General features: G+C 38.0%; 1 protein-coding gene across 7 annotated transcripts in view; it reads left to right on the top strand.

Annotated features, from left to right (window-relative positions):
* Positions 1-13,801, top strand: part of Pde1c (phosphodiesterase 1C) — a 500,617-nt gene that overhangs the window by 387,133 nt on the left and 99,683 nt on the right. For all 7 annotated transcript variants that reach the window (XR_013103999.1, XR_013104000.1, XM_076913296.1 and 4 more), the window contains one exon: positions 13,124-13,237. Coding sequence is in view for 5 of the 7 variants with exons in the window: in XM_076913296.1 (XP_076769411.1) it covers positions 13,124-13,237 (114 nt within the window). In the remaining 2 variants the exon portion in view is untranslated. The remainder of the gene's footprint in view (positions 1-13,123; positions 13,238-13,801) is intronic.

Raw genomic sequence — 13,801 nt, forward strand, 5'->3', positions numbered from 1 at the left:
TGGTACTGGATATTAAACAGAAGAGGAATTAATGTTAAGAGGACAGAGATGGTACTTTATAGAATCTGAACACAATCTGCAGGCTTTGTTTGCTGGTTCCTGTCTCAACTCTCGTAACATTTCTTTCAGTGAAAGCTAAGATTGAAGATCACATAAGTTTAAGATAGAAATGACTATTTTATACCTTGCCTCAATCATATTATCTTCATGATAGGCACAACTAAAAACTGATTATTCTATTAAATAGACATTCATTTGGTCCCTTTGATTAAAGGTATAAATGTAATTATTGGGCATCATTTACATCCTTTGTAAAGACTCCAGATTATTATAATAATGCATGAATCTGATCGTGTTTTCTGTTTGACTCAGGCCACTATCTTTCTACAAGTCTCACTATGAAATACTTTTCCCATTTTAGGCATGTACTTTTGAAGTTTTGACCAGAGAGAGAGAGAAAGGAGAGAGAGAAAGGAGAGAGAGAGAGAGAGAGAGAGAGAGAGAGAGAGAGAGAGAGAGAGAGAATATTGTTCTGATAATTTAAAGGTCTTATTCTGTACTCAAGGCTTGACTGGTTATGCATTTAATACTAATGCAACAATTGATCCAGGGATCTGACCTTGTAATATTCAAGTAGAATTTATAAGTCACTATAACTTCAAAATATGAAGAATAGAATCTTTAGAGTTCTCTACTGATTGAACTAATTTGCTCTGTCATTAGTGTCTATTCATTTTTAAAATTATTTATTTTTAGTTAATTGTATATGAAGTGGGACAGTTCTTGACTCTAATGATTAGTTGAGCTATGTTACAATTTATTGAGATATTTTGGTCATTCTATTCAAATCCTTTACTTATTTTTCTTTTTTCTTTTAATAGAAAATGATTTTTTTCATGGAGTCTATTTTGATCACGTAAGATATTACAGTTTTCTTAGAGATAGATAACATTTAATATTTTATGTCAAAATAGTTTATTGAATCTTTGAGAAATCCAGGCAGTGTATTTTTCTCATAAACTCTTCTTTTGTGTGTGTGCGTGGGCATGTTATTACACACATGTGGAGGTCAGGGGACAATGTGAGAGTTGGTTTTCTGTCATTTTACTTTGTAGTTCTATGAGTTAAAATTCCTCCTTTTCCTTTTCTTTGTTTTTCCTCTTCTTCTGTCGGGCTTGGTGGCAGCCATCTTCATGGGATGAGCCATATTGCTGACCCATATTTTGGACTTCTAATTTTTTTTTAAGAATAATTCTCACATATTTTTCTAATTCTGATGTCTTTTGTAGATGGTTAAGTCTACTAATTGTTTGAGTTAGTGAAGACTACTACTACTGACTACTACTACTACTGAAGACCCCCAAACTCTAGAGACTCTTCCTCAAGTCTCAGGAAATCACGACCACCCAAAAACTACAAGAAACCATACCTGGATGCAATCAGCAGAGGTTTATTAGGGAAGAAAGCTGGCAGCCAGCGGTCTAACTACACACTCGTGCAGGAGTAGAGTTCAACCCCGCCAGCCAGTCTGAGGAGGGTTTTAAAGGGAAAAACCACAAACAAAGGGAGTGGGAAGGGGGGTGAGGGGTTGTTAAGGATACAAAACATAAAAATAGTGGAACATTTCAGAGGTACTCACCCTAAATGATTAGAGTCATGTGAAAATCACACTGCACACTCATTCCTCTCAAAAATGTAGCCTTACCATGTCACTGTGCCCTACTCTGTCATTACCAACTATTTCAGGTTAAATATTTCTCACTTCCTCCAGTCACAGCGCCACCTAGATGACTTGTATATTTTTACAGTCAGGAATGTGTCTTCCTGCTTTGGGCTTTTCCCACCCACAGGTGGGTCTACTGCCTGAGGCTTGAGGAATGTAATCCAACAAGTGTCATCTGATTCAGGGATAATGTCCTCCACCAGGAATGTGTCCTGGGGCAGTGAAGGCCTGAAATCTTATTTTCAGTTCTGCATTCTGGAAGTTGCACTTTTTCTGCTCAGGTCTAAGGGCAAAGAAAATGTCTACATATATTTCATAAAATGGTCTTATAATGTTTCACTCTACACTACCACCACTGCCCCCACCACCAACACCACCACAGGTCTTTTTGTGTGTGTAAAATTTAAATTATCATTATAGATTCAACTTACTTAATAGGAACAGAATAACTTTTATTTTTCTTATGTCAGTTTTGATGAATTAAAATTTTAATAGAACTTTAAATATTAAGTGTGTCCTTTGAATGCTTATATAATATGAGGTTATATTCTGGCTTTTGTGGTTTGTATTGGTTATTTGTGTTTTTCCTACTGTGTCTTGTTCTGGTGAAGAGAACTCTGACTTTGATGATGCTTTCTGATTCTGGGCTCATTATCTGCTCATGTGTTGGCCTCAGATTTGCCTTTAGTTTCTTTATACTAACTTGTTCCATTTCCTGAGATAGATACTGATGCCATTCACTGTCAGAGGTTCTCTTGTTCAAATATTCTCACTCAGATGATACATCTCCTTCTGAGTACTGAGTTATCTGCATGCCATGAGTTCTGATAGGCCACATTTTCAGTTTTTACCTATTAAAGTTAATTTCTAATATAAGGTTTTTGCCATGAGTTTGTTATAAATATATTCTCGAATCTCAAAACATTAGAATATTTCTAGTCATTTTATTTTGCTGTTTTTTTCAATACTTCATTTTGGACTTGGAAAAATGTATCACAATGTGTTCAGATTTTCTCTGTGGTACAGTAGAGATCGTTGTGATTCTATATTTCACAGGGGCTTAGAGGAAAGGCACATTCCATTGGAGGAGCTTTGGTGTTATTGGTGTTGTATGGATTGTGTAAAGACATTTGAAATATGTTGTAGCTTTGTGATTTTATTCTAATTGACATATTGTGTAGAAATATACAAAAGTAGCAATGAATTCTTTGCTTAACTGACAAACTCACTGGAGTCCAGCAGCTCGTGGAACAGCTGTGTGCTTCTGGTTTGCTTGTGGATTAAAGAGTAAAAGGCAGAGAGCTTCTCTTGCCAGTCATTGCTTTTGTTGATGCTGAATTTGATGTTTGACATATCACACAGTGAGCTGGTGATCACTGATTGACAAACCAAATACTCTAAATAAGCTTCTTCCTAGAAACCCTGTGAAGCAAGCAGCCTTATCACAGTGCCATGTGACATCCTATCAAAGTGGCCCAAGTATTATCACCTTTGAGAAAATATTTGTACCATAGTCTTCATGATATCCAACAAGACTGATTATAGTGAACCCATTTTAAAGCCATCCCTCAAAACCCATGGGTATTAGTTCCAAAAACCCTCCTCACTGTAAATACCTAAATCTGTAGATGTTCAAATGCTTTTGATAGTGTAGAATTTTCCCCATAATCTATGAGTCTTTTATAGTAAAAAATGGTCTCTGTATTAATTATAATACCTATTAAAATGCAAATGCTGTAGAAAATCTGCATGGTTGTTCTTTAGGAAATGGTTTGTGCATATTTAATAGGGGTGAATGGTTTTTCCTGGATGTTTTCTATTCACACATGCAATCTGTGCACATTCAGAACTTGCCGCACACTAAGCATTGTGCCCCTCCAGTCTAATGTTACTTAGGTTGATCTTTCCAAATCATCAAGCTTTTCATGCTACCTTACTTCTCCTTGAATAAATGCTCATCATTAATGTTGCCAGAGAAAGCCTGATTGCAGTATTTTGGCACATATAAACCACTGTGGTCCCATTTCTGACTTATAAAATTTTATCTCTTGATGCACCCGAGATCCAGACCTCCATAAAATTTCATAAACAAATGGCCTTTTCAGGCTGCTGTCTCAGGCTGTAGTCTGCCATCTTTCCATCCCATCTAGTGTCCCTGGTTGGCTTCTCATGAACCACATGAGACCTGCAGGGCACCTCTGATTGTGGCCTCCTCTGGGGAAGCTGTTGCTCAATGGAGATTCCTGTCTTATTCTTTCTTGCCTCATCATGCCCCAGCCATCATGTTTACAGGCTTCCCTCTTGAGAGCCAGTAATCTCCTTGATGTTGTTCATAGTTGGAAGGAGATGTATTTCCCCTCTATATTGCTGGAGACTTTCACTGTGTCTGCACAGAGAAGGTGCTAAATGTTGAATCAGTGTTTCAAGTATAACTATTCTAATCAGTTCCCAATAACCATAGAAAATGAACAAATTGCTAGAAAAACTGATGTCCAGGTATTATCATCAGATGGCTGTAAAGTATAAGTTCTGAAATTACTGTGGGGTACCCTTTTAAGAGGAGCCATTTTATTTTCCATAACATTTAAGTAAGTGCCAGGGAACAGGATCAATTTGGAGAGAGCAGGGAGTAAGATACAGATACATGAAGGTGATGGACTGGAACAGACTGGTTTTATCAGTGCACATAGGGGAAGAGTTGTACGAGATCAGGCTCTCTTTCACATTCTGTAAAGCTACACTGGTCTGAGACAGTAACCATAATGGACCATATAGGCATTTTAAGAGCTATTTGTCCAGCCGTGATGGGGATAGCCTTGGCCAGAACACAGATAGGAGTGTAAGTTTCTGTAATTTTTTATTTTTGCTTGAACTTTTTGATTATCTCTATCTCTCTCTCATTCTCTCTCTCTCCTCCCCCCCCCACCGTGTGTGTGTATGTGTGTGTGTGTGTGTGTGTGTGTGTGTGTGTGTGTGTTGTGCTTGGTGACTGAATCACTCAGGACACACATGCCAGGCAAACACTTTACCACTGATCCATCTTTAATTCATGAGGATATTATACTATAATGGGTTTAAGCTTAATAAATCTACCAGCTTTCCAGGCAGCGCCATTGCAGGGTTGGGAGTTTCAGTGGGCTTATCGGGGAGGGGAGCCATGCCTCGTCTCTCCTCATGCAGGTTGTTTTCAAGTTGTTAAATATGTTGCTTCCAAGTGAAATATTCCGGACAAGATTTAACTTGTCTTTGGTGGGGTGGTGGGGGTGCGGGGCTTTCTTCTACTTCAACTAACTTGTGAATTTTAAAAGACAGCATTTAGACTTTTCTCTAGTTTTCCCCCTTCCATATCTTTTTAAAGTAAACTTTGCTTGCCTTCATCAATTCTTATGTATCTGAATCATGTTAATTATACTTTCATATAGAAAGATATTTCTCTTCTAACAACAACAAAAGCAACTTCTGCTCACGTGTGTTGAATTATTAATCCCAGAGAGCATTAGTGAGAAGGTTTATCAGTCAAAATAGGAAATAACATTCAACTCTTTCCAACGAAACTTTCAACTTGTTGCCAACCTGAAGCTTTCAGCCTAAATCCTATGGGGACAGCTAGAACTGTCCCCATAGCTAGAACTAGAAAGAAGTAATTTCAGGCAGGAATCTAAATATTAGGCTAGAACAAAAAAGTAATTTCAGACAAGAATCTAAATTTTAGGCTAGAATAAGGAAGTAGCCTTCTGACATGAAAATGACTTTGGGCTAGGACAGGGAAGTTGGCTCAGATATTTTGGTCATCCTGATAAGCCCTTAGAAACAGTGATCACTGAAGTGTTCATGGAATTGTGTTTATTGCCTTGCTTGTTCTATAACTATTTGTGTTTATTGTCTTGTTTGTTCCTTGACTATTTGCATCTATTGTCTTGCTAGTTCCTCAGCCTAGAACTGACCTTAACACTTGCATATAATTAAAATGGTATAAAAGCAAAAAGGAGGAGGGGGGTCGTATGGGGAGGTTCTAGGGAGGGGAAATGGAGAAAAAGGATGGCTTCTAAAATGTAAATAAATAAAATACCCAATAAAAAAGAAAAAAAAAACAGCTATAGTGATTATGATAGGGATTAGGAGTATTAATACATTAATAAATACTCTTGACTTGGGTTCAGACTGGCACTGTTTCAGATGGGTGAGAAAGCATTTTGTTGACAGCCCCAGTGGAGACTTTGAGGCTTCAATTGTTGTATACTGTAGACAATATGAAATTAAAAACTGCATAACATCTACAGCATTATAAAGTTAAGAAATAAAAGAACCATTGACCATACATTCTGTTGGTTTATACAAACAGTGCTCCTGCTGAGTACAGTAGCAGCAGCTGTAGGGATTGTTCCTTATGGAAGCCAGTTTTCATAGAAGGCCCCAAACCTAGCCCGATTCCAAAAGGTACACATTCTTACTATGTCTGAGCCCTCCTGTGTCTTTATGCATTGCGCATACTGACCAGCTCAGGGGACTCTGGTCCTGTAATTTGCACTGAACTTGAATATGTACAGAGCTGAGTGGATGCTTCAGGTCATCAAATGCTTTGCAGAAGAGCAGTGCACAGACTGCAGACAGTTTGTGAGAAGAAACGAACAACCCATATGAAGACGCACAGGCTCATCCTTGGTGAATTAATGTGCAGCCTCCCAGAGGCGCTGTGCCAAGGCTTGAAACCACAAACACTTCCTAAAATGGTGTTGCAGGTTTGTTCTGGAACTCTTACTGGCAGCCACAATGACAGAAATGGATGGACTGCTGGAAACTATGAACATTGATAGACTATTTTTATTGTTGTATATTTTCTTGCCCTCCTTTCCTCCTTCCTTCTCTCCCTCTAGTTTTCTCTTCCTCTGATTCTCTCTCCCTCTCTTCTTGCTTCATGAACTCATTTTTCAGTGCTCATGGACTGAATTCACATTAAATGCCTAAGCTGTAAGTTCTCTTCAGTACTAGTAAAAAGTTTAATATTTTTTCTTTTTTTTAAATACACCTGAAGAAACATAGTATTTTTATTCCTTGGAGATTAATTAATAAGAAGAAAAGTAAGTAATGAAAAAAATTACAACTTTTCCATCACTTCAAAATGTGTCTCTTACCCACTTGCTATCAACACAGGCTCCAGTCTTCAATTTTCCCATCTCCAGTTTTCTTAGATCTTGCTTCTGTTAATCTTTCAATAGAACTTGACTTGTGTGCATAGTTTTGTATCTCAAATCTTTTATATAACATAATAAATTGAGTCTTACTTATATTTTTCCTCCTACTTATTCTTTTTTGTTGTTGTTGTTTTGATGGAGCAGTTTTTAACAAACAGTTCTCTAGAAAGGAACTCAGCAAGAAAAGGCATAAATTATTAACATGCTGAATTGGCACAAGACAGACAGCTTTTCCTTCCTTCCTTCCTTCCTTCCTTCCTTCCTTCCTTCCTTCCTTCTTTCCTTCCTTCCTTTTTTCTTTATTTCTTGCCTCACTTGATATTTCAACTTTTTTAAATTAAATTATTTTCATACAATATATTTGAATAGTTTCTATTCCACTCACCTGACTGCTCCTGGATCTCTCCCCTTCTCACCTACCTTTATGCTTTCTCTCTCTCTTTAAAACAACAACAAAAGAGATGTGACTACAACAATGAAAATCAAAACAATTTAGTAAAAAAGAAACAGAAAACTCTTTCTCTCTCTGTCTCTCTGTCTCTCACCCAGAGAGAGAGAGAGATGGAGGGTTTTTCTCTCTCTGTCTCTTACAGAGAGAGAGATGGAGGGAGGGAAGGAGAAAGAGAGAGAGAGAGAGATTATAAAGTTTGTATTGGCCAATTATTCCTGGGCCTGCCCCTAAATCCCTAAATGTGGTTAATATACCCAATGAGATTCCATTTAAGAAACTGATTTTCCCTATGTACCATGTATCAATTATAAATAATTTTTTTTGGTTAGGGATAGGACCCTGTGTCCATTTCCCCCCTCAATACTGAGACTGGATCTGGATTAAACCTGTGCATACCTCATGCTCAGGGCTACAGTCTTTGTGAAATCATATGTGCATCAGTCTTGTTGTGTTTGGAGGACTCTCTTTTTTTGAGTAGTCTGTCACCCCAGACTCTAATAATCTTTCCTCTTCCTTTTTGGTATAGGTGCCCTAAGCTTGGAAGGGCGAGGTGGGAGGTGTTGATAAAGACGTCACAGTTAGGACTCAGTGCTCCAAAGTCTTTTTTTACTCTTTGTGCACTGTCAAGTTGTGGGTCTTTGTGTTACTCCTCCATCTAATGCAAGAAGAAAGCAAGGGCTGAGGGACACTGACCTATGGGTCTAACAATATGTCACTGAGACTCATTTTATTGCTTTGTTAATTAGCAGAATAACAGTAGTAGATTTTCCCCTGGGGCCCATAACCTGTCTACTGTCAGGTTCTTGGCAACTTTGGAGGTGTCAGGTGTCAGGTATGTCTTTCAACTCATAGAGTGGGCCTTAAATCCAATCAGAAAGTGGTGCTCACTCCTATAACATTTGTGACACTATTATGCCTATATATCTTGCAAGCAGAGTGCAATATATATATATATATATATATATATATATATATATTAAGAAAAATGGATATCCAGTCCATCTAAAATGTGCTATATTTGTACAACAAAATATTATTTTACTGTTAAGAAAATAAAATTTTCTTAACACACATATATATACATACATGTATATATATATGTGTATATATATATATACATATATACATACATATATATACACATATATATATACACACACATATATATATATATGTATATATATATGTGTGTGTGTTCCATATATATATATATGTATGGAACACATATATACACACACATACACACGGAAGCCTCTACAATAGTATATTTCTGTATGGTTTTGGAAAAAGCCTTTAGGTCAGTCATCCTTCTCCAGACTCCCTCCTTTACTTTTCTCTACCATTCACTTCCTCATTTAACCCTTCTGTCCTAGTTTCCCTTTGACCTCTCAGTAACACTACATTCCATTTCCTCTTCCTTAGGACAGCCCTACTCCACACTGGTCCATTACTGTCTACCTAATCTCTGTGTTTATTTAAATTATAACACACATATTGGAAGCTTAAAATTCAATATCCACATTGAAGAGAAAATATACAATATTTGCCATTTGGGGGTCTAAGTGATACCTCACTCAGGATGATTTTTTTTCAGCTCTTTCGTTTACCTACAGAATTCATACTTTTATTTTCTTAACAGCAGAACAATATTTTGTTGTATAAATATAGCACATTTTTTAGATGGACTGGATATCCATCTTTCTTAACACATAGGCTACCACTTAAATGGAACCCAACCCTTAGCTTCTTTCTGGAGTGAAGTTGCATGAAAAATGTACAGATACACTTTACTAGAAAAACATAGGAAGCTATCCAGTCATCCCATGCCAATTTTAACAAAATTCCTGCCTCTAACTTTAATAAAGATGCTATAACATGGGGATATGAAAGATTCCAGCTACTTTTGAGGCAGCCAGTGATGACATAGATTCAGATCTAGGGGAAACCTACATTATGGGGGACAGGAAAAGGTCTTTATCCTAAACAACTTTCTTAATTTTTGAGACTAATGGGTACTAGTTGTTTAGCAGCTGAGAAACTACTTTAAAGCAATCTTGCCTAAGAAAGAAGAGCTTCATTAATTGGTAGCTCATTTCAAGTGAGGAGGATACCGAGGTAGAGGGAAGTGGGCTGAGGGGCCAGTGGATCAGCAGCCCTGGCGTACTGTGCACCCGCTCAACACTGTAAACGTCAGGCTGTCTGAGGCTCAAGCTCCTGTCTACCCTGGATGTTGGTTAAATGGGAGCTGGCCATTTACAAAGTTGCTTACCACTTCTTTAAACAAACAACCCAAATAAAACCTCCTATTGTCTTTTCTGTTGTCATGTTTTGTTTCTTTTCCATTCCCTTTCTCTCTATACGCCACTTTCTAACATCAGTTAACTTCCCTGAACTTTCTTGAGTTCCTGGCAGATGCCCCCTTGGCAGCAAGCTTCTCCTCTGTATTCTGTGTGCCATCAGCAAAGCTTCGTTGCTGACTGACTTTGCTTGGATTGTTTATCATCTTTATACCAAGAGAGGTGAATGTCAGATGAATGATTTTGTCCAAACTAGGGGTTCGTGCCAGGATCCTATGTTCTGTGCCAGGATACATCTTCAACCTAGCTCAGGAGCTAGAAAACAGGAAGATATAAATATTTGTACATTTTCGAGTTCTAGAAGTACATTGTGTGTGAATTCTTCTCTGCATTATTGGTCTCCTGCGTTGCTGACTTCCTGCTGACTGAGATGCAGAATCTTGGGGCTTCTTATGCTGTGGAGTGTGCCTGCTCTGGAAGATTCTGAGTGTTCCTTTCTCTCTCGGGTGAAGTGTGACTTGGGCTAAGGCCAAAGTTTTCTATATTTTCTATGGCAAGGCAACCAGAGGCTCCTCACTACCTGGATCTCTTGATAATGAGCTTTCCTGGAAACAAGAGTAGTTGAACATAGTGGAATAAGCCACAGTCTCTCTGACAGTCATTTCAGTTTTCTTCTGATTAGAAGGTGTTAGCTTGCAAGGGTCACACACGTGGTGCTTATGATAGAAATGGGGGCTGGTTTCCCATTGCTCACTTTCTGTTCCATTATCCTGTTTGGAGCTTCTGTTTCAGTGGTCAGTTCTAAAGAAGCTCTCTGCTTGGTTAAGTTTGTACTTAAATCCAGGTCCTGCATGCATCCAGGAGCCATTGAACTATGTTGCAGAGCACTTTCCAGAGTGCGCCTTAAAGCTGTTTGTTTCTCTTTTCTGGAAAGTGTATGAATTACCACTTTTGCACTCTTTCACACAAATGCACAACAATCCTTCTACACAAACATATGAATGTCTTCGATTGTACCACATTGTCCTCAAAAAAATTAATGCTACTGTGAAATTGCTTTCTGGTGTGTGACGGGGTAGAAGCCTAAAGCCAGGTTGAATTTTTGCTACTACACCTTGTTATCATTATTATCATTATTAATTATTTTCCTCTCCTTTTTGTTTTATTTTATTCACATTGATATTTTGTCTGCATCCATGTCAGTGTGAAGGTGTTGGATTCCCTGGAACCAGAGGTACAGGCGGTTGTGAGCTGCCATGTGGGTGCTGAGAACAACCAGTGCTTTTAACCACTGAGACGTTTCTCCAGCCCTGAATTTTTGCTACTTTTAAAGCAATATCTTTTCTTTTCTCAAACCTCTCCCAGTTCTCTTTTTTTTCTTATTTGTTAGAATAAAAAAGTATAATTGTGTATGCTGGATATTTTTCTTTTCATTTTTTGGTCTGGTTTTACTTGATCTGTTCTCACTTGCTTGTCTACAAACATTTTTATTTTGATTATAGCTGCTTCTATTTAATCCCCTGGGAACCCTTTCTAGAAGGTGGCACCTTCTGGTTTTATTTTATTAGTCACAGTTCTCATTTTTCCCACTTTTATCCCTTGCTCTTAGGTTTTAAGGATTAGATGGGTCCTAACAAAACATTTATACTGAATTTCTGGTAGAATCTCCAAGGCAAGGCAAAATGTTTTTAAAGTTTGACTATTTTTCTCAATTTACTTTTCCAGCTGGGAGCTCAAACAGCTTCTCCATGTTTGAGCTCCCGAGAGAGAATCAGCATCAGCATCGGAAGCAGGCTTATCTGGGAGTGTATTTTGCTTAAGAGTGGCTAATCTTAGAAAAAAAAAAAGTAGCTAGGCTCCTTGAGGAAATCTCTGTGTTCCTTGGTTGACAGGATGTTCCCTGAGTGTGAATGATAGGCAGCATCCCATGCCGACATCTTGTCTTGTTCTAACTGTCCAGGGTCCTTCCTAGTGCTTCCCACAAGTGTAACTAGACATGCTAATGGTTTTCTTCAGACCCATAGGGACTTCCCCAGACTTATCTCTGGATGTTGGACATTACCAGTCAGCACAGTAGAGACTACCCTCAATTAAATCTAATCTGTATTCTACACTATTGAAATTCTTGGGAGACTTAATACTTGGAGAACCAATTATTTTGCACCCTTTTCAGAGTCAATGTAGAAATTTATTTTCTCAAAAATTTTATAAATATCCAGAGAATAATAGTGTGCAAGTTGCCAAGTACTAGAGTGTTGGAATAGCCAAATGCAAGTTTCCAGATTCAAGGGCAAACTTTGTCAAGTAATCCACCTATTCTGCGTTGCTAATGCAAACTTGTGGATGCTTTGTTATTAGACAGATGGGGCAGACTGCATAAACCCATATACAACAGACAGATGACAGTGATCTTTATTGTCCCAGGAAGAATTTTCTTGTCTTGTTACCTGTGAGGACCAGAACTTTTGACTAACAATAGTGACAGTAGTTATATTAAAGAGCATTATACAGAATTACCAAGAATTTCATAGTCTATCTATATTATAACTGTCATTTGATCTTATCAAATTCCAAGCTTTGTTGTGTGGTGCTATATTTTATAATCCTCAGAGGCATTGCCTAGCTTACCTGATGTGCAGAGTAGACACTTTGTGAAGCAAAACTCAAATCTACCTTTGACATTCAAGTCTGTAGCGTCTGTGCTCGTACCATTGGCTGTCAAATATCCTGAAGAGGTGCTTGCCACCATAGCTTCCGTTCGTTATTCTGCTTTGATTACCTGCAGGTATCTTATTGCCATTACCCACACTGCTCTTCTCTCTCCCGGTGATTTTTAATGTAAGGAGAATGTGTTTCTTTATTTCTCTTGGACCATATAGAATCCTCAGTTTACCAACCAACCTCAGTTTTGATAGCTACATTAATACTCTTCTTCTTAGGTGTATTCTATCTGTCTACTAACATAATTTACTTGCATCTGTTTCCCATGGCTATCTGTGGCTATAGTGAAACTATACCTTCCCATGAGTCTTGAAACATCTGGAAACTGTGGGGCTATGGTTCTTTGTGGCCACCACTGAGAAAAGTGCCTTCACAACAGAGAGAGTCTCAGAGATGTCCTATGGTGTTTGGTGAGGTTCAGACTGCCCTCTATCATATTAGAGACTAAAAGAGACATATCTGAGAAGAAGAAAATTGTTGGTAATTTAGAACCTTCATAACCATGAATAAATACTAGAAAATGTTGGTTGTGGTCAGGGCCTAGCTAGAGAACATTTTCATTCTTATTTTGTTATTTCATAAATTGTTTCATAAATTGTTCTTTTATCACTGTTACTTTCAAAATTTCAGATATATAGGAGTGAAAAACAATATCAAAGACTATAAAACATGTGTCATCCTAGTTTTAGAATTATTCTTTGATTCCTTTATTCTAATGATGTTACCTTGTCCCCTGTAGGTTACGGTCTTTGGTCAAGCAATTAGAGCGAGGAGAGGCATCTGTGGTAGATCTTAAGAAGAATCTGGAATATGCAGCCACAGTGCTTGAATCTGTATATATTGATGAGACAAGGTAAGTTAGAAACGATGCTAAGAAACTAATGCTACATTTTCTGTCAAACAGTCCCATCCCATCCTGTCACTCTCCCACAGCTCTCTCCCATGGCAGGTCTGGATGTAGTTCAGATCTCTGATTCTGAAACATTAGTGTCAACAAACAAATAGGAAAGAACTGGAACTATCCTTCCCTCAACTATGAGAGGACTAACAGAACTTACTGTGCAGATGACTGGGATTTCAAAATGATATGTGTAGACAAGGCAGTTCTTAAAGCCTGGCAAGGTTTTCCCTGCTGTAGAGTCCCGCTGTGGTGTCTATATGCACCACATCAAGCTCAAATGTGTGTTTGAATCCACCCTCTGCATTAGCAACTGGAGGGTCCCAGAGTGATCCAATTCCCACTATCTCTCTTTCAGCAAACATTTCCACTTAAATTACATAAGTACTATAGCAGTTGTAGGCACTGAAATTGATTCTGAAAGAAATAAAACCACTTTCCTTTTGGAAACTGTGAAAATGTCAAATGTGAAACTCTCTCTAGTCCGGCAGGCTCCTCACTATTTGTGATGTCTTCACT

Source organism: Arvicanthis niloticus, chromosome 15, assembly GCF_011762505.2.
Source record: "Arvicanthis niloticus isolate mArvNil1 chromosome 15, mArvNil1.pat.X, whole genome shotgun sequence".
NCBI lineage: Eukaryota > Metazoa > Chordata > Mammalia > Rodentia > Muridae > Arvicanthis > Arvicanthis niloticus.